General features: G+C 34.0%; 1 protein-coding gene across 2 annotated transcripts; it reads right to left on the bottom strand.

The window, feature by feature from the left end:
* Positions 1 to 307: 307 nt before the first annotated feature.
* On the bottom strand, positions 308 to 16,988 carry LOC124536241 (maternal protein tudor-like). Of its 2 annotated transcripts, XM_047112741.1 has the most exons (12): positions 14,822 to 16,988; positions 14,474 to 14,677; positions 13,899 to 14,071; positions 12,048 to 12,128; positions 10,062 to 10,187; positions 7,517 to 7,684; positions 5,028 to 6,022; positions 4,804 to 4,952; positions 4,555 to 4,716; positions 4,305 to 4,471; positions 3,556 to 3,791; positions 308 to 3,474 (listed from the first exon to the last, which is right to left on the bottom strand). In XM_047112741.1, exons 1-12 carry the CDS (start codon positions 16,712 to 16,714, stop codon positions 992 to 994), a joined length of 6,837 nt encoding a protein of 2,278 aa, XP_046968697.1. In that variant the 5' UTR covers positions 16,715 to 16,988; the 3' UTR covers positions 308 to 991. The 2 variants fall into 2 exon arrangements, with proteins under 2 accessions (XP_046968697.1, XP_046968699.1); XM_047112743.1 differs by lacking the exon at positions 7,517 to 7,684.
* Positions 16,989 to 17,062: the final 74 nt, after the last annotated feature.

The following is a 17,062-nucleotide window of genomic DNA, read 5'->3' as shown; positions in this document are numbered from 1 at the left end:
CATATCAACTAATGTTATGCTTGTTTTGCTTAAAATTGCCCTCCTCATATTTTAAGGAAGACCTATTTTACAAACATTTTTTTATAGCCAAGCCTGATGACTAGTACAGGGTCAGCGGTTCTGCGTATTTTTAAATAAGTAACAAACTATATGAATGTACCACAAATAGACTAAAGCCTAATTTTAAGAAGTTTTCCTTTACCGAAAATGTTGCGCTGCTTGGCTGACTTTGAAATCATAATTCATGTTTATAACTCTTTCTTAAATATGTACTTCATACTTGAAAGCATTGGGTATTTAAACTAAGTTTTAATTTACATAGCTTTATTTTTTTTTTAACAAAATTAACTTTACTTTGCACACCTTATATGTGAAAATCTTTCCGTGTACACTTATTGGACTTATTAAACATTCAAATATTTCAGCGAATAAAAAATGATGTAGTTAACATTGCAAAACCAAATTTATACATTAGGAAAAAAAAAGTGCTTTTAGCAGTAAACCTTATTAATTACTCTAGAATCTTCAAACTGAAGACAAATCACTTTATAAAAATGAGTATTTTTTAAAGTACAATAACATTATATGGGTACAAGAAAATATAATTAGATTGTCAAAAGCACCACTTATTTTTTTACAACATGGTCAATAGTAAGCCTATTCTTTTTGTTATGTACTACAACTTTATGACTGCCCATTTAAGTGTCAAGTACAGACATTTAACAAAATTATAAAAAAAATAACACAAGATTATAATTAAGTAATAAAAATTTCAACAAATGAAATAACTACATAAGTTATTAAAACAACACAATATTTAATTGTGATAATGATCACATCGTAAAATTTTATCTGTAACTGTCTTTACATTTCAAGGGTAAATATGTAAAATACATATTGATATAAACAGGAAATATCTTTAACAAGGAACATTACGTAAAACATTTAGTTGTTAATATGCTTTTGGTATGCGTAAATTTTTAAAATAATGTTATTCAACTTTTTGATCATCCTTTGATTCCAATTTTTTTTCAGGAGAGGCTGCATCTTTGCTTATTTTATCTTGACCTTCTTCATCAATATTGTTCGTATCTGTAGTCAAAGCTACTGAAGTATCTACCTTTTCAGGTATTGTTGATGCCTCATTAGAACTTTCAAGAGTATCTGTTGAAATATTTTTCTCAGATGTTAGCGTTTGATTCTTGCTAGATTCATTGGACGTAATACTCTCATTTAAGTTGTCTTTCTCTTCTTCGTATGATTTGTTTTCTATTACTGTATTACTGCTACTTATGCTTTCGTTCAAGTCTTGCTGCGATGAATTTAATTCATCGGAATGATTCTGGCTGCTAGGTGCATTAATTGCTTTTTCATCTGCTAGATCGGCTTCGTCGCCGATATCTGGTGAATCACTTTTAAGTACAGAGCTTAGATCTGTACCATTTAATAATAGTCTTACTAGAGATGGTTCTTTAAGGCTATCTAAAAATTCTATTTGGAATGTTACAAGCTCAGCAACTAAATCGTCGAGTTTAGATTTAGCTGATTCATTTGAAACATCATCAGTAAATCCAGCTAGACGGCAACATTTGCCTAATGGCTCTATTATTGCAATATCCTCGGGTAATTGTCTGAATTTTTCACATTTAGCTTTATTGCCGTAGTCAATAAATTGCACGTGATACCCTGTGTCACAAAACTCTAAGATCCTAGACCTGTACCATTGTCCGTCTTCATCCCAGAAAGCAGCACATATAGAGCCCACTTTGAGCTCCGTAATAGGTTCGAATTCCTCACCTTCCCTTAATTTCTCTGTGATTTTATCGAGATTGGATAAAGAGTCATCTAAATGCACGTAAAACTCATCTAAGGAATTAACATAACAAATTTTTCCATCAGCATTCAAGTCTTGTCCTACAGGAGTAGGTCTTTCAGAGGCTGGGTGTTCTTCACAGAGTCCAACCAGCTCCTCTGTAACAGATTTCCCCTCCAGATAAAGTTCTACTATAGAAATATCACCCGAGGCAATGAACTGTACATTAAAAATAGTGGCTCCTTCGGCAGCCAAATCATTAAATTTGATCTCGGATTTGCGTGACCAAGTTTTAACATCACGAGGCTTTTGTAGAGCACACTTTCTAGAAAGAGCCGGCTTAACTTTCAGTTCATCTGGAAGACTGCGTAATTCGTTTGCAATTGATGCATTTCCGTAATCCATGAATAGCACTTCTGTGCCTTCAGAACCGTCAACAATGACTTGTGCCCTGTACCAGGCACCATCTTCAGGATATTTAGCCGCACACAAAACGCCTTCTTCCTTTTCAGTGAGTTCGGGGAAGTTTTCGGCATCAATCATTGCTGCCTCCATTGATTGTAATTCTGGAGCCGCAGTTTCAAGTTGAATCCAGAATTCGGACGGAGAGTTAACATGACTAGCGAAACAAGAAGGTAAATCACCGCATTCCGTTTCCTCGGATCTAGTAGCATGGCCTTCTGAAACTAATTTATCGGTTACGTTTTGGCCATTTACGAATATGTCAACATATGTTGTGACATCTTTAAGAACGATCAATGCATCTACAGGCGACGATACATCTCCAACAAGTTGTGTAAAGTAATCGGATGCCGGCTCCGACCATTGCCCTGTTCCTGTCGGTATCGCATTTACACTGGACTTAATGGCATATCGTTCGATTTCCTTTAAATGTTCTGGGATATTTTTAAGTAATCCGGGTTGATTATCTAAAACATCAGTGTTACCATAGTCAATAAAACGAATTGTTGTTATATCCGAATCTGAATCGAGAATCTCCGCTCGATACCATTGATCATCTGCTAAATATTTAGCAACACACAATGTGCCCATTTCTCTGGTTTCAATATCCGTATAACTATCTGCATTACCTTGCAATTCTGCTTGGATTTCTTCTATTTTGTCTACTTTATTTAACATTTGTAACCAAAAGTGTCCAGGTGTATCAATATGACTAATGTAAACTTGTGTACAACCTTCCGGCAATGAAATTGGCTCTTCGACAGGAACTTCGGTTGTTGGTTCATCGGGAGTTTCATCAGAAACTATCTGAGGGGCAGCTAACTTTTCATTTATTAGTTTTATAGAAAGATCGACACCGTCTAAGTGTAGATTGGCAAGCCAGCCATCATTACCAAATGCAAGAGTGACCTGAATTTCTTTTTCAGTCGTCCATTCTAGTAGTTTACTAATAGTATCGTCCTGTAGTGACACAAGACCCAAGCTGGCGACTAGAGCTAAAGAACATGGTTCAAAGAATTTAGAATCGAGTTTTTTGAGCGATTCTTTAGGCACCGTTTCAGAGTTACCATAGTCTGGGAATTGGACTTTCACTTCAGTCTCAGATGAGCTAAGTATCGTTCCTCTATACCAGTTACCGTCAGAAGACTTGGCTGCGCACAATGCATCTACTTCAAATTCAGTTAAAGCCTCAGGTGTACCTGTTGATAAAAAAAATAAATTAAATATCTCCATAAACAATAAAATACAATTGTTATAAAGTTAATTTCAACGTGTTCTACCTTCTTCATAGAATTTGTATAAATCTTCTAGGAGTTGAGCAATCTTATCACCATCGGATGATTTTTGCAAATAAAATTCGTTAAGATTTTCTATGTGTGACAAATAGGCGTTTCCGAAATTGTAATTGAACACGGCTCTCGTACACAGGGGCACGACCTCATCATAAGCTCCATCATCCGGCTCGAATATTGCTATCTTATGACCAGTTAATCCGTCATACAATGTTGAAATCAACCTAAAGACAGAAATAAAACATTACAGGATTAAAAAGTGCTGAAAATATTCCAAAGAGTTCTCTCCTTTTACGGAGGTTGGGAAACTCCTAACTACTACACTACTGTACAAAATATCTATGTATTACATACATAGATACAGTTTCTTTCGACTCGTGCAGTTTTACTCACGATTTTTCTTTCACCACCAAGCAAGAAGTAATGTATAAATACAGAACAAGAAAGCACGTGAGAATTTGAGCTACCTCTCGGCTATTAATGATTATTGGTTTTTTATAGAATTTAATTAATTAATCATTTGAAAAATTTACTTATTTCTTTTCTCAGCTATACCGCTACTCTCTTTTTAATAAACGCATTGCTATATAAAATTATTTGTTTCGTTATGCAATGCTTTGCCGACTTGCCATTTCAATAGAGAAAGCTTTGTCAAAGATTGCATTTTACGGACAATACTTTCACTAGCACCAAAATATTCTATTATTTAACTGTACTGTTCATAATATAATACTTACGAGATCTCTTCAACATTATTAACGAATATTATAAACTTGTTTCCGGTCAGTTTTTTCTTGAGTTCATCGAGAGACATTAAAGTCTTCGAGTCCTTTGTATAATTATTTAGACAGCATTGTAAAGATTGATAATAGTAAACACTCAGTTCCGTCGGCAGTATCATTAGCTGAAAAATACAAGGAAAATTAGGACGAACGTTACTATTACTTCTTAAGAATTTCAACAATCCTCATATAAATAAATATATACCTTATCCAAAGTGGTAGTAATGGAATTTCCGTAATCTGGTAAAACAGCTACAATATTGTTGGTATCGGAGACATCGTTAAGTATTGCGCGGTATACTTTATTGTCGTGCTTAACTGTACAATGGACTCCATCTAGAAGGCTCTCAGCAGTCAGCGGCGTTAACTGTAAATAACAGTTAAAGAATTAATTAATTAAAATGCATATAATAATTGACTTTCACAAACACAGTTATCGGCACATTTATATCACCTTAGCCTCATCGAAGCTGGCTATGGCGCTTTCAACCAAATCAGCTTTATCCAAATCCAATTGAACGAAAAATTTATCATACGATTCCACGTGTGTCACTCTGCATAGTATTTGTTGCCCAACAATTATTGTCAAGTCGATTGCCTCATCTGAAAAAGTACCATGTAACGCTATATAAAATATAAAACATACTCAACGTATAACTTAAAATGTTACAATTTAACCTTTCAACGTGACTGACGATTGATTTTCCGACATAACAGCCAGCTGCTTTTCAACGAGTAGGTCGGCTACACTAACGCCATTGTTCCATAGAGATACCTTGTACTGATCTTCTACACAATCTTGGAACACGCACTGGTAACGTGGGGCATTGAAACAGAGATCTATTTCTGGGTCTGCCTTCCAATCGCCATCCTTGGGGCCTACACCAGACAGGGAACAATGAACAGCCATCTTTGGAAGCTCCATCAGTTGTTCTTCCATTTGCCAAATATCTTTTGCATCCACGAGTTGCTTGTTACCAAAGTCAACATAGCGAACTATGAACTTTGAGAATGGCTGGACTGATACTATTGTCGCTCTATACAGTACACCATCCGACGGGTATCGGGCTAATACCGAAGCACCGACTGGGACGTTTCCAGAATACGACTTAACTCCTTTATATAACTCGGGAATCATGTGCATCATTTCTAAAAATTTGGGTTGTAACGATAATATCTGTGTGTAAAAGTTCTCTGGTGATATTATCCACGTGACGGAAACTTCGTGCTGTGACCCTATTTCGACGGACGGCTCAATAAACGGTGTCTCCAGTGGGAGCGGCTTGGTTAATTCTTTGTATTGGACTTGAGTGAACTTGCCGCGAGGTTTGTATGGCGGTGCTCGGCCGTTACGTTCCCTCCCGCTATCTTGAGACCGGAAGCTCCTTTCTGATCTCTTGTCGCCGTCGGACGCAAACGAACGGTCATTTCTCTCCGCTCGCTCTCGTGGCGAGAAATTACTTCTGCCAACTCGCTCTCCTCTCTCATGTCTCTCGCCCCTGTCGTGCCTTTCTCCTCTTTCATTTCTATTGTCTCGCTTTTGGTTCCAGTTGTCTTTCTTGTCACCCCAGTTATCGCGCCTTTCGCCTCGATTGTCCCTTCTCTCGGGTCTAAAGTTTCTATTGCCGCGATCGTCATTCCTATGGTTCTCATCTTGATTGAATCTATTATCACTGCAAAGAAAGAAAAATTATTTACATTCCATTCCAATAGGAAGATAGATACAGAGATTATTATATTAACTTTTATGTTATAGCAGTGCAAAGTTAAAATATAAAAAAAATAAAACTAACATTAATACTTAAAACAAATTAGTTGTTAACAATAGCCGTAGCGTAAATTAAATAAAAGTATTCAACAAAGGAAAGAGAAATCGATTATCCGCTGGAAGATACACAACATTCCAAACCAAGCTTCTACAGACACGAAAGACAAGTGAAAACGAATGATAATGAAGATCGTGCTGAAACGACAAAAAAAAAAAACAACTGGAAATATCAGTGCATGTGAGAAGCAAACCACATACAAAACGTCTCCAAATCGAGTAGGAGAATGTTTAATAAGATAAATTGCGTCATTGACAAAGTCGTCATTTCATACTTATACACGAACTTTTGAGTTTATATAATAGAACGATTTGTATGTAGTTTCAGATAAGTTGCAACGTACAATGGAAATAATCAAACGTTACAAACGGCTGCGTGACCAAGCGTGACGGCAAGCAAATGGGGCGAGGAAACACGAACGATTCAACTGTTCATTCTTGTTTTTTTTTTTACAATTATTATAACTGTACAATATCACTTATCCATGTCAATTAACAGACATAGAATTGGTTACTTCGAGTGCAAACAATTATATAACATTAGGACTTATATTTCAGCGATTAAATTATAAGTAAGTAACAGCCTGTACATTTCCCACTGCTGAGATAAGGCCTCCTCTCCCATTAAGGAGAGGGTTTGGAACATATTCCACCACGCTGTTCCAATGCGGGTTGGTGGAATGCACATGTGGCAGAATTTCGATGAAATTAGACACATGCAGGTTTCCTCACGATGTTTTCCTTCACCGCCGAGTATGAGATGAATTATAAACACAAATTAAGCACATATATATATAGCGGTGCTTGCCTGGGTTTGAACCCGAAATCATCGGTTAAGATGCACGCGTTCTAACCACTGGGCCATCTCAGCTCATATTATAACAATAATTTCAACGCTTATTAATCGATAAGAAAGTTTCGAATAGCTTGTGCGATTATCTGTGTCGCAGTGCTGTATAGTACGACTCAACTTATATGTCGCATCGGAAAAATTCGTAAAACCGATCACATCCGAATTAAGTACGCTATCCCAAATTATCAATTATTGCTCACGCGAATATGACCTTTGCACAAACGTAATAACTTGTAATATCATATGACCTAATATATTCGTCAATTTGACGCGTCGATTTACATGCACTTACTTTCTCTGACACGTGAATCTATAGCGACGAATAGCGTCAAATGGCGCGATAGGGAGTTATTTCTATTGGTTGTGTAAATCGGCAGTAATCGGTTTTATTTTCATTCCATTGCATTTTCCGATGCTACATCTAATTTGTGTCTTACTATACGTATTGCGAAGCGTTAATTGCGTGGATCGAAGCGACACACTGAGTACCGTTTCAGTCGGTCCTGTATAGAGGTGGCCCTTTGTTGCGCGGCGTGCGCATGCGCCTGCGCATCTAGCGAGGCGGCCTCGGCGGCCTGCCTGAGTCGTTTGCCGACGCCACTTCCTTCCTTCTTCCACGCACCTCTTTTATCTTGAAGCTCTGTCCTAGGTTTTCTTCTGTTGATACATCGTTATTTGCTAGCATAATAAACTTTTTATATAAAAACATATATCTATATAACTCTATCACTTCAATCGACAATCTCATATAATTATTAAATACTTTAACAATACACTATAAGTTAATTACATTATGATCTTTTTGACGTTATAAATTAAATTTAATCATCGAAATGTACTATTGAAATAATTCAGCAATAGTTGCCATTTATAATATGCCATAGACACAAACTACTATTAAGTACTGACGATGTTGAATAAATAATCTACAGCAAGCAATCAAAAGTCAATGATAGTTCTTAGCTATATAGTAGTATTGTTTTAACAATACATTAAAAGTTAATTAATTACATTATGATCTTTTTACGCTATAAATATAATTTAATCATCGAACTGTTATATTGAAATAATTCAGCAATTGCTGCCATTTATAATATGCCCGTCTCAAACTACTATTAAGTACTAACGATGTTGAATAAATAATCTACAGAAAGCAATCAAAAGTCAATGATAGTTCGTAGTTATATCTACTATATATTTTTAATCCTTGACATGTAAACAGTAAAATTATTTGTTTAAAAAAAACATACACAATTATAACTATTGTAGTTAATCTTCCTAATAAATATTGAACATCAATTTTGTTATTACAGTATTTCATGTTCATATGTCTTTGTATGTGTTTACTTCGTAATATTGATATTAAATATACAGATTATAAACAAACATTTATGCAATAATCTAGATATATTTTGTCATGAAAACATAACAATAATGTGTAAATACTAAATTGAGTTTGCCTCAATTGCGATATTTGCCTTTGCGATATTGTAAGAAACAGATAATAATCTGAGCAATTATTCAATTTCAGCAAAATAAAATTAAAACAATGCAACTGAATATATTCATAAATAACTTTAAAAACGATTACAGAACGTATAGTTATGCATAAAATCGTTATAAATAAAATTTATTCATAAGCGAACTTCTTGCATAAACCTGCACACAAATAAAATTAACTGATACACTCGCTCTATAATAAACTTTTTGCTCTTATTAATATACAGCAGTGCATTCAGTTGGAAAATTTTAAAGGAAAAGTATATTAACGCGCCGTTTCGAAACCGAACTGAAATTGTAAGTCTAGCTGTTTTATAGTCGGTACGTGTAACGTTTAATATTGCTTTCTTTTTATTGTATAGTTTGATTGAATACAAAACAAAGTTTGTACAGTATGATACCAGTGCAACTGCAGATCGAGTAAAATAAAAAAGGAATCCAAATATACTAGTGATATTTAGGATATCATGCTATTTATTGATATAGAATGTTTGAGATAAATTTATAATTTTTAGTTTTAATGTGAAATTAATATTGGTGCATCTTGTAGGTAGTAAAGTCGCGTATGCCGCATGAAGTGACGATAAACGGCATAGTACCCCTGCCCCCACTTTTTTGTATTGTTTATTTTTATTACAAACGATGTTCAAATCTGACAGACTCGTAACCAACAAATTTAATAAGCACATAATAAATCCTGATTACATTATAATATAGTTATTTTCGAACAGACATATATGCTGTTCTAATTTTAAATATAATTTCTGTTGAAAAATCTCATCATAACTTCTTTGCGCAACAACGAAGAAGCAAGCAAAAAAATAATTAATCACATTATCATAACGAGCTAATTATTTCCTAAGAATGTGCATTAACTCGAAATGTTCATGATACGATAATCGATTTTATATTTTCCTGCATTTTCTCAATTGGCTCATAACATCATATCTATTATAAATGTACCTGTTTCAGTTTTCAGAAGATAAGTATGCAGGCTCAATTTAAAGTAACATAATAATATTGACAAGATATTTTTCTAAAAGATTATATGGAACTGCCAGCCAAGATTTGAAAAAATATGTTGGCATTTGATTTGAGACAAAGGTTATACCATATTTCACACGATATAACCCTTATTTTAAGGGTCAGTTTAAAACAAGCTGAAATAACGATGACTAAAACGAATTAACAACGCGAGCGGGCATTGCGATGCAGTTATAAATAATCCGATTTCTTTTAAATTAAACGGCGGGTGAAATCGTTGATCACAGCTAGTGCATTGTATGTAATATCTTGAATATTAGAATTCCGATATCTTCATATAAACGAAGAAATTTCACCTGTAATCTACCATTTACAAAAAATCGATTGATCCAATTATAACACGGTAAGTAGTTGCTTATTATAACGCCGTAAGGGTCGAACACACTTGTCCAAACAAACTGTGACGAGATCTGTAAAGCTAAGGTCACATATGTGACAAAGCGACATCACTTATTTTAACGGTTCGTTCGATCCTGGAATCATATCTCACCTTTCCCTGGCGTTGTCCCTGTTGGGCCTAGCTGGAGGAGGCATGGTCTGAGCGTTTTCTTCCCAGTCATCTTCGTTATTCGTAGAAGCCGGGGCGTTGTTTTCTCGGGGTCTCGGTGGACCACGTCTGATATAAGATTAAATTATCACATCAATATAGTGTTTACAGACTTTCTTTACCATCATACCCCTTAAACTACCACAAATCAACCTTAAACGTCTTCTAAATAATTAACAGCTGTTTTTTTAAACAGATAACTAAAGAAAATAGATAGAATAAAATTGTAAAATATATTTAGCTTTTCGTACATGGTATACAAAATCCTATATACTGATTGAGTTCTTTTATTTAGACTTATTTCCACCAGAGTAGAATTAAGGAACACTATTTTTATCCATCCGAAACTACCGAATAGGATAATTATTTATGCTGATCAATAAAACAGGTAAGCGGATCAAACCGATGCACCAGTAGAATTACCAAGGTGGATTATTTTAGGAAGTTAATCGTGAAAACTTCAGAGAGATCAAAAATATACAAATGTCTGTCGAAGAAGAGTTGAACACTTCTTTTCATAGATTGTGATATTATTTTATAGTTAAATACAGACATTATCACACACTCATTCAGCATAACAGAACAAGTGGGTTCGTTGAAAATGTCAAGATTTTACTCAATGGTAAACTGTTTTATATTAAAAAAAACTGTCACTCATAACTTAGTTCGCGTCTAAGGAGTTTGTCAGTTTGTCATCGGGTGTTCGAATTAGAAGTGGCATATACTTGGAATTAAAATTAGCTTCACACCAAATTTCACCTTAATTCGTTCAGAAAGAGCAAATACAGAGAGATCTATATATTATAATATTAGTACAGATTACATCTTTAAAATGCATTATACCTTTGTAAAGTTATTGAGGTGTTTTCTTACTGATGAAATAAATTATTTTATTTATTTATTTATTATGTAATTATACCAAACATAAGAATTTGTATTAGTGACCTTTTTGTCAAGTCTCTCAGCTAGTTGACTTTATCTTATAAGCACTTACAAACCTACGTAGTGTTAATTATTCGAATTCATTTATATTTTGTTTTATTATAAAACCGGTATGGTGGGAACGGATGGATTTGCTCAAAAATATAATAACAAATGTATAATTATAATAGTTATTGCATATTTACATAAAACATTCACGTATTGTTTTTGAAATAAAGATTTAAATTGTGACTGAAACATAGATAATATACAATAGATATTTGTCATGAGTGATTGCTATGGAACATATTGCAGGTTATTTCTTCTTAAACGACGTTCATAAACAAAACATTTTTATATACGAAGTGCAAAGAGAAGATCTAGTATCGATAACGATTAATTAAAGAATCGTATTCGATTACATCAAGGTCATTGAGTGCATTGGTTTCAATTGCATTGATGAATTACATCGGAAATCACAAACTATTTATTATTATCTAATTACTTTTGATTCCGATAAACGAATGCCCATGTGGTAGATTTGCGTGTTAATTCAATATTTAATAATAATACATGATCACGGTATAGTGATCTGAATGCTATAATTTATATGAATTACCGCTAAAATTAAGGTTTCAAAATGGTATTGTTCATACATGATAAGAATTAATACTGGTAAACAAATATTTTAAAATATATTAACAAGCATCACAGGCTTAAGCAATATAAATTACACCAAGTTAAAAAGCTAACATCTAATAAGTCTATATGCAATACTTTCATATAACGTTCTCTGTATATATCTAACAGTTTTGACAGATCGCTTGTATAACTATCAAACTATTTTTCAATAAGAGTATTGTTTACATAACGTGAAAGGTCCAAATAAATCGGTTTAGAAATATAATAAGATTTTGATATATGAAAGTTTATTGTAAACGGGGTATAAAAAAGCAAACCTTATCTGTTAATTGTTAAAGTAATAGAATATATGATATCGCCTCTTACCTCTCGCCTCTTTCGGGCTTCGAACCGTATTTTTCACTGTGACGTCCAGCGCTTGATCTCTCGAAGCCCTCCTTTTGATCTCTGAGACAGAAACGACCACTTCAAAACTACTATCTATAGACAATTAACATCTCCACAATCGAAGCAATGAAACATCATCACTGCATCATATATAATTCAATGTAAAATCCATGTTTTACCTATACCAGTATCTATACATGTTGTATGTACGAAATCTCGCATCAACTAAAAATTTCATTCGACGAGTTCAAAGACCGCGTACGAAGGCCACAGTTACCATGACTCAGGATCCATTATACATTTTTTTGTTACATTTTAAAGAAAAAGTTAACTGAAATGTATTTAGACCAAAATATTCATTATAACTATTTTATATGACTTACGTAATTAATTTAAAGTATTCGTTGATACAGTTATTCATAACGAGAAAGTATAGAATGCAACAATATAAACGATATGAAAGAACAGTTTTATTCTGTATTAAAAAAAAAAACGCAATTAAATTATTGTAAATGCTTACAGATAATACGAAAATATGATTTCCATTTGAGGACTTTTTCTTTCCATGATTATTTAAATTGTAACACAAACTGTATTATATAAAAGCATAAAGTGTAATGCCAATATTATACCTACATATATTATACTAAGACTATTATGCAGTGTAAACAGAAAGTGTCAATTGAATTGAAAGTGTTATTACTATCAGCACGTGATTATCAAATGTACCCTCTTTAATAAATCGTTTAATATTCAAGGCGTAATGAAATTGTAAAAATGTTTTGATAACATTAACCAATGATGTTGTAGTAAACAGATATGTTATTAACGCGCAAAAAGTGAAGACTAGAAAACGTCCTAATTGGGACGTTTGCCTTTAGTCGTTTTACGTAGTAATACGTAATAATACATCAAAATTACGTAGTAATACGTTTTGCGTAATTAAAACATCTAGTTATCCCTTTTACTTATTGTTTTTATCAAGCTATCCTTTTTACTTTTAACGAAATGTAAACATAAACGGTCCTCGGCGCGGCACACTTAATTCTGCTGTTTAGTATGGATATAACATATAGTCTGTTTATTAGAATATCATTGACATTAACGAAGTGATATATATAATGAAACAAGCAGTACTTATTACCGTAGATATAAAACTTAAATGGTGTAAAACACGCCAATGAATTAAACGAATAATCAAATATTTTTATAAATAAAATATGATATCCTGCAGAAAATCGATCATGTAAATCAAACGCGATGAGTGTTGCAAACTGCACAGAAGATATTAATGTGCAAAAATGTGTGCGCAAGCAAAAGTGTGATATTTTCTATCGTACAAACACAACCTATGTATTCAAACTCAAATTAATTTATTCAAATGAAACAGTTTTGGAAACGTTTTGGAAAAGAAAACAACCTGATCTAAGAACCGGCGAAAGAAACTCATTGGACGTTTTTTTCATTTATTTTATTATACACACAAATAAATATGATAATTATTACATAGTATTTTTCTAGTTGCAGGCTGCGGCAGTACTACTACTTTAAATATCAGTTTGTTTATATAAAGTCGTTTATGCGTTCATGTACAAAGTTAACACCTACGCATTTTGTAAGGTTGGTTTCGTATTTCGTAACGGAATTACTTCCCTAACTGTTTCGATAATCGTTTTGCGAATGTAATAAACACTGAATAAAAATATTTGAATTGATAGATTTAATAATTGTAGCGTCTCATTTTCATACTTAGATCAATTTTGATCACTATTCTGAAAAAACAAATATATTCTGTATAACATTGTACAAGTACCAAGATTGTTTACTTACCGTCCACGGAAGCTGCTTCCTCTTTGACTGAATTCCTCTCCATCCCTGCGTCTCTCATCTTTGAAGCTCTTTTCGCGCTTGAAACTTCTCTTCCTACTATCATCAGGAACACTACTCTCCGGAGAACTGAATTGTTCTGGAGCATCTTTACGTACCGGTGTTGTCACTTTGGCCTGATTACAAAATTATAATTTTTCCCGTCTAAATAGGTACTTTCCTGGCAAAACTTATATTACTAAGAATTCTGTGTAAATACAGAATAGTTTTTATATAAAAGTTTATCTTACACAAATAATTATAACAAAGAAATATTGAATTGAATTCAATTCTTGATTTATTGGCTATTAGTTATGCCGACAGACACAGATTATTTAAAAAAAATATTTTATGTGTAGTTTTTTTAGGTGTAGTGAAAATGTAAGTGTGTAGTGAAAGTGTCAAACTGACGAATGACTTATTTCATTCATAGCATTTTTAAGTTAAGAAGACAAAATGTGAATACAAATTTAACAATTTCTACTGAAAGATTATAACAAAGTTATGTAATCAACATTCAGGTAATAATATTAATTCACCTCAATTGTGTTGCTTCTGGGTTGAGACAGCTGGTTCATTTTTCTAGCCACATCCAGTGGTGGTGTAACAGTGTCATCAATTAATGTGACAAGCATAGTGTCATTGGACAAAACACCACCTATGTGCGCCATTAGAGTTTTCTCTAAGGCTAACATTTCCAATTGGTTCGATGTCTTTGTTTCTATCGGTCTGTTTTCAAACCCCTGTTAAATAAATATAATCATTTAGTTGCTTACTGAAATAATCATAATCAGTATGTAAAATATTTTTGAGTTGTGGCAAACAGAGTATTATATATTACAATTTTTTTTATTATATTATTTTATTGTTACAAAAAAATAACCTACTTTTAATGCACATTTCATGGCTTGCGCAGGCAGTCTCGTCAGCTCTGGTGTAATTGTTCTCAAGTCTGAGATGTCGACTTGTTGCTCATTACCATAGTCAACATATGCAACAACAACTTTGTTCCCGGAAGTCTCCATAACCATTGCTCTGTACCAGTTATCGTCATCAGGAAACCTTGCACAGCATACAGAACCTACAGTTAGCTCTCCTGGAGATGAAGTATTTTCACAGTGATGTTTAACTGCACCCATGACAGCCTTAAGATCGTCGATTTTGTCAGACAATTGTACATAGAATTTAATACAACTATCTACATATGACACTAATACTGATTGTTTACTCCCTAACGGCAGCATCTCCATCCACTTAAATTGCAACTTATCTTTCATATTTGCCATTAACAAGTCTATTACACTTTTATTGTCCAAAAACAGCTCTCCATACTGAATCAGAGGTGGTCCTTCTGGTGGCACTACTCTTAAAGTCAAAACCTTACCATTAACTAGTTGCTTAAATGCCTCATTCAAATGCGGGCTCTTCTCTAACTTCTTCACACCAGATAAACAAAAACGCATAGCAAAAACATTTGGCTTAACAAACTCCTCAGGAATATCAAAAATATCATAGTATGACACCATTTCTGTGTCTCCAAAGTCCACGAAGAATAATTTACACTGAGATCCAGACAAATTCATCACAATTGCTCTGCAAATTATACGATCTCCAGACATCCTACCAAGACATACTGTTCCAATCATAGGAGGCTCTGCGAGGCTACTGTGTGGCCTTCTGTTTATATCATCCATCATATCTTGCAATTTCTTTGCGTCTGATACGAGTTGAACTGCAAATAGCTCAGGACCTTCTTCAGCAAATGATACAAATACTTTGTGCTGTGAATTAACTTCAAGTAGTCTACTCTTGTAAGTTATAGATTTTTTAGGAGACAGTGGTTTGTTTGCTATTGTAGATGCTGATTGTGGTGTAGTAGGTAAAGCTAATGGACCTGAAGTTTGAGCATTTTGTAGTTGACGTACTGGGGCTCTTAGATTCACCATGTTCCTAGATGCTCTGTTGACTAGTAATCTCTGGCCCACCCCAGAGTTAGCAGGGGCACCATTAAATGGTACTGTTACATTTTGATTCAGACGCATGGCAGATGCAGGGTTAGGGAAGTTTTGATTAATTAAGAATGGTACATGTTCTGTAAAAGGTGAGGTGTCAGTTAACAATGTTGGTGACCAGCTCGTTCCATGCTGATTGTCAGCCATTTGTAATAGCAGAACTTCTTGTTTGGGTACTGGTAATGCAACTCCAAATCTTTTTGATACTAGATGTGTCGATAAATCATTCCCCTTAAACTGTATTGATATAATTGGTAATGACATTGTTTGAGCCTCGACTGTCGCAGGGTATTCAGCGTAGCAGAGCAAACTCTGAAGTTTTAGAAGTAAAGGTTCGTCCCATCTTCCTGACGGATGCATGACACGAGACAAATAGTAATCCGTGGCTTGGCCGCGTAATTGTAAAAACATAGGATCATAACTATCTAAGAAGCGTATAGTACTTAATGAAATAATGTCTTTGTTACCGTAATCAATAAAGTGCACTCCAACTAAGCCGGTAGCGAGATTCGTCACATTAATAATTTTTGCTCTATAATAGGTTCCATCTTTATACTTGGCGGCACAAATTACACCTTCGTGGATAGCTGTCGGTGGCACCACTCCTACGCCCTGTTCTAAATTACTTCGAGCGGTTTCAAACAAGCTTTCAACCATCAGCGAAGACTGTTGATCTAGCTGACCACTTATCTTCAGAAAAAGACCATCACCATCCACATGGGTCACGTAAAGTCTGAAAGATCTTTGAGCTTCTGCAGGTAGAGCCATGGCTTACACTTTTCTTCTTACCGTTTTCTTAATAGGATAAATAAATACTTAAGCACATAACTCTTATAAGAAAATAAAGAACGTTTATAACGTCGGACAATAACACCATAAATCATTAAAAAAAAACACTTTCTTTTCCGTTTACGTTTTTAGCTAACATGGCGCTTCGTTTGATTCGTTTGCATTACTTTTTTAAAGTTGTCTATGAGATACTGAATTAGTGATGTCTGATCACTGATGATTAGTCCGATTAATTGAATAACATCTATATCGTATGTAGAATGTAAATTCTGATATAAATAAAATGTAGAGCTGCTTAAATTATCTATAAGCTACGGCTACACTTGT

Source organism: Vanessa cardui, chromosome 16 (genome assembly GCF_905220365.1).
Source record: "Vanessa cardui chromosome 16, ilVanCard2.1, whole genome shotgun sequence".
In the NCBI taxonomy this organism is placed as follows: Eukaryota; Metazoa; Arthropoda; class Insecta; order Lepidoptera; family Nymphalidae; genus Vanessa; species Vanessa cardui.
This window is presented reverse-complemented; position numbering and strand designations above follow the sequence as displayed.

What these genes read in the sequence shown, in the direction of transcription:
- LOC124536241 (XM_047112741.1), bottom strand. Translation starts at nt 16,714, where the DNA reads ATGGCTCTACCTGCAGAAGCTCAAAGATCTTTCAGACTTTACGTGACC. An exon ending in CCATGAAATGTGCATTAAAA is followed by an intron (nt 14,678 to 14,821) that starts GTAGGTTATTTT and finishes TTTATTTAACAG; the next exon opens with GGGTTTGAAAACAGACCGAT. An exon ending in AAGCCCGAAAGAGGCGAGAG is followed by an intron (nt 10,188 to 12,047) that starts GTAAGAGGCGAT and finishes ATCTTATATCAG; the next exon opens with ACGTGGTCCACCGAGACCCC.